The following is a 4173-nucleotide window of genomic DNA, read 5'->3' on the forward strand; positions in this document are numbered from 1 at the left end:
ACTGTGTAATTTGTCGTTTTAACAAGCTATATTGCAGCGCACTGGCCAATTACCACAATGACAACCATGTGAAGCCTAATTATTGTTTTCCTACCGCGAATGTATGATTAGGGTGCTGTACTATGCTTCTTTGCAGAGTTTTTGTTTTTGACTAAGGTTGCTGCTCATGCGAATAGAAAATCGATTTGTATAGAATAGCTAATATGTCCTAATTGATAAAATCATTTGAGCGGATGGAAGAAAAGTCAGATAAGCCTCAGCAAAAAAACATAGTGGCTCCTGCTCAACCAGTCCTTTCTATTATCTAATAATCCAAACCTTGTTACTCTGATACAGTAGGTAAAACTTTAAGTTAGCAGTTCAACCTTTTTTAAAACATCGTCACATGCCCTTTCCCTTACTGCATAATACGGAACTTGTTTTTATTTTCTCTCCAGATAATGTTCTTCATGATGTCCTTAACTGCAACAGTAGTGCATTACAGCATGCTGTTTCATATGTCATATGATGGTAAATTCTGGATCTTGTCTGCTGTTGTGTTTTGAGCTGATTAGATTGATGCTGAAATCCTGAATTAGCAACTCTTCTGCTTTGCATTTATCCTTGTCATTGAGAAATGTTAGCCAAGCAAAGCCCAGTCAAATCAAACCAAACCAAACTGTATTTGTTTTACTGGAAGGTATCACAAAAGTTGTTTGATTTCAATTTTCTTTGACTTGGACACCTCTAATTCCCTTCTTGGTCTATGAGAAGTTATATACTCTGCATAATATTTTTTTTTCAGTCTCGTCCACAGTCTTAGATTATGTGTCGATTATCATCCATCTCAGTATTGTTCCACTACAAGCTTTCATGGTGTTTAGACATTTTTCTCTTAGAACAGTTCGTTTTGTTGTTATACTTGTCTCACCCAAGAGCCCTTTCAGTCCATAAATGGTAATTAAACTAGAAAACTACTCTATTCGATTCAGTAAGATTTGTTGATAGAAACCTAGCTCCGCAGAATGATAACAAAGCTAAATAATAGTATCAGGAATAAATTAATTTTTCTGTAGAACTCTGAGTGTATGATTGAAGAATCAATTCTCATTATGTGGTCTAATCATCTTCAACTACCTAGTGGACCCATTACCTTACTTGAATTTGTCATGTGTCTTCAACTAAACTGGACTTTTCTTCTCGTATTATCTTGGCCTTTTCCTCCACTGAAACTTTCCCATTACAGTTTGGTAGAGCTCAGGGGGGATGGATCAGGATGTAGCAGACTAATTGCAACTATTCGCCACCTCTCTGTTCTCTTCTGTTCAAATAGGCCAATCTGTCTACAGCATGTTTATAACAATTAAAATTTTGTTTCCACCTTCGAGCAATTACCGTAATTTATCTGTTGTTGCTTTGACTACTTCTCCGCAAGTTGCTAGATTCTACCCCACAGAATTATTCTCTTGTTGCTTCTCAAGTATAACCTATCGATCTGAACTTGTTCCGGATTAGTTTCAGTTCATATTCAGCGACTCAGTCATAGGAATAATTTCTATGGTTGTGTGCTCAAGTTCATGACCCATAACAGCGAAGTGTCAAGTGCAGTGACATTAATGAAGAACCAGAGTTTGATTGGTGATCATATGCCAGATATCTGACACTAGATGCAAGCTTGTGTCTTGAGTAAGACAGTTTATTCCTTGCACAGAGCGCAACTATATTTGCCCTGTTAAAATCTTGCAACGAGGAATTGCGAGAGTACAGAATCAGACAGTGAGCAAATCACCAACACGTGAACAAGTGAGAGGCCATTTGCCAACATGGTCAGCTCAAACATCCATCCCCAGCCAAATCAGTCTCGAAACGGCCCCTTCCTTCCTCCTGTTTATGCTCTTGCTCTCGGCAAAATTATGATTTAGCAGTACTTTGCTCTGCTTTAAAGAATCTCATGATAAATGTGTCTTGTTTTCTATGATTGCACCTGTTACTTCCGAGTGACCTACATCAACCTAAAGAAAAGAAAAATGCCCTCACTGATATTTGACACCACTTCCCTTTATTTTTTTCAAAAATAATTCAGATATATAATTGTTCCAATCGATTAATCCATAAAAGTTTTTCACTGATCACTACCCTTTAATCTTCCATTCGTCAAACCTACCTATCAATTGTTTATCAGAAAGAGGAAAATTTGAGGAATTTTGATGTTTCCGATTCTTAGTTCTGCTTTCGTTGTGTTTGTTGCTCAGCCTTCATACGAAGATTTGAAAAGGTATTCATTTATTGCTATATTTATGATCATCGTCTACAGCAGAATAACTCTCCTGCCAATTGAAGTGTTCTTCTAGAGCTACAGGAGAAAGATTTCACCTCCCACAGGCAACAAGTTTGGCTAAAGCTCTAAAAGTTTGCCGCCTCTTGAATCTTGCCCAGCATTTGATGCACCGCCGTCGCGATCTCGTCCACCGATGTGTACGGGCAGTCATCTTCGACCTTCACCGGTAGCGGGAGGAATGGATCAGCACAAATTCCATGAAAGAAATTCAAGCGGATGAAATCTGTTAATTGTGGTAAACAGACCTTGAGACTGAATGAGTACATGGCCATGTGGTGGACGGAGGTGACGTTGAGGTGGAGCGGCAGGAGGCGCAGGGTCTGGAGGCCGACCACCAGCTCGAACAACTGCCTCGGCCGCCGGCGGGAGAGCACCTTCAGGTTCGCGTGGCTTTCCACCATTGTCACCTCGATGTTCGCCGTGCCCGTTTGGTGCCCCGCCTCATCCGCCTCGCCGCCGGCGGCGTCTCCGGCGGCGGGAGAGTAGGCGCAGTACTGTGGGAAGCTGAAGAAGTCGTCGAAAGCGGAGGCAATGCCGGCCGCGTCCGCTCGCTGCTTGAGCCGCTTCTGGACTTCCAGCGATTGCAGAAGCTGCTCCAGCTCCTTCACGTAATTGATCGCGCCGGCCACGATCGAAGCTTGGTCGCCCTGTTCGACCAATCTCACGAGCAAATCCCAACTTTATCGAGAAATCGAACGATGGGACGAGTAAATTACCCTTTGCACGTAGGAAGCGGGCATGAGGGAGCGCAGCACGGCGAGGTACTCGTTCATCTGCCGCCGGCGGTTGCGCTCCACCGCAATGTGAGTCATCCTCTGGCTCTCCACCTCCTCCTTGTTCTTCACGCTCCTCGTCCGCTGCCTCTTCCTCCGGGACCCTTCCGCCGCCGCCGGCGCAGGCGCCGGCGGGCAATTCACATTCCATTCCTGCACGCGATTCTGCACCAAGGAGGAGCAAGAGGCATCCAAAACCCCATCCACTCCCCCACCGCCGCCGCCGCCCATCTCACACTCCGCCTCCAGCATCTCTCCCAAATCCCCACGCCACGCCGCCCCTCCTCCCCAACCATAACCAAAGAAATCTTGAGGGAAAACCACCGCCTCCAAGGCCATGCCCCTTCCCCCTCACACCATGAACCACAAACAAACACACTCGACCGCAGCAATGAGGCAAAGGCTGGGATCCCAATTTAAAGACCCAGAACCAGAGCAAAAATAATTGTAAACTCGCCACGTGAATTAAACAAAACTGCACCACAGTTCTCCTCCCTTTTTTTTCCCCCCCTCCTCCTCCAGAAAACTTAAAAAGCAAAGCCTGTGATTTGTGAGTCCGTGCTTTGTTGGATGCGGAAGCAGTACCACAAGCAGGCATCGAGATCCAGAGAAAGGAGGCAAAAGTAGAGGTGCAGAAACGTGAGGCTACGATATAGGAACAAAGCCAGAGGCACAGATTCTGCTGCTCCACCTTGGAGTCATCAGAATGTGCAAGTCTGTGTTTTGCATATGAAGCCAATTGGGGTGAATGAGTGAGCGAGTGAGTCAGCAAGATCGCTGTCGCCATCTCAGTCTGAGTCGAGCTAGGATACGACCATAGTGCTCACTTGGCTTGTGACCTCTGCATCTGCCCTTTTAACTACAGTCATCTGGGGCTTGCCACTGACACTTATTTGTCCTAGGCGTAATAATGAGATTTAGGTCTTTGTTTGTGTTGTTATACGCTAACAAAAGCTTTGCCTGAGTCTTGACAAGAGCCTGCCGGTCAATGTACTATCAATGGATACTTGGTGATAAAATTTCCAGTTTATGATGTAGATTTGGACTGATGATGGATAGCTCTTATCTATCTGCCACTGCCAG

At 44.6% G+C, this 4173-nt stretch overlaps 1 protein-coding gene across 1 annotated transcript; it reads right to left on the minus strand.

Moving 5' to 3' along the window:
• Positions 1–2245: 2245 nt before the first annotated feature.
• Positions 2246–3794, minus strand: LOC122018485 (transcription factor bHLH96-like). Its single transcript, XM_042575812.1, has 3 exons — positions 3034–3794; positions 2563–2964; positions 2246–2475 (listed from the first exon to the last, which is right to left on the minus strand). Exons 1-3 carry the CDS (start codon positions 3427–3429, stop codon positions 2383–2385), a joined length of 891 nt encoding a protein of 296 aa, XP_042431746.1. The 5' UTR covers positions 3430–3794; the 3' UTR covers positions 2246–2382.
• Between the last annotated feature and the right edge of the window lie 379 nt (positions 3795–4173).

Source organism: Zingiber officinale, chromosome 9A (genome assembly GCF_018446385.1).
Source record: "Zingiber officinale cultivar Zhangliang chromosome 9A, Zo_v1.1, whole genome shotgun sequence".
Taxonomy (NCBI): domain Eukaryota; kingdom Viridiplantae; phylum Streptophyta; class Magnoliopsida; order Zingiberales; family Zingiberaceae; genus Zingiber; species Zingiber officinale.

Bases quoted from the DNA above. Each gene is read 5' to 3' on its own strand.
- LOC122018485 (XM_042575812.1), bottom strand. From the start codon at position 3,429: ATGGCCTTGGAGGCGGTGGTTTTCCCTCAAGATTTCTTTGGTTATGGT. The intron at 2,965-3,033 runs GTAATTTACTCG...TTGGTCGAACAG, and splicing joins CCGCTTCCTACGTGCAAAGG to GGCGACCAAGCTTCGATCGT. The intron at 2,476-2,562 runs GTCTGTTTACCA...CTACCGGTGAAG, and splicing joins TGTACTCATTCAGTCTCAAG to GTCGAAGATGACTGCCCGTA.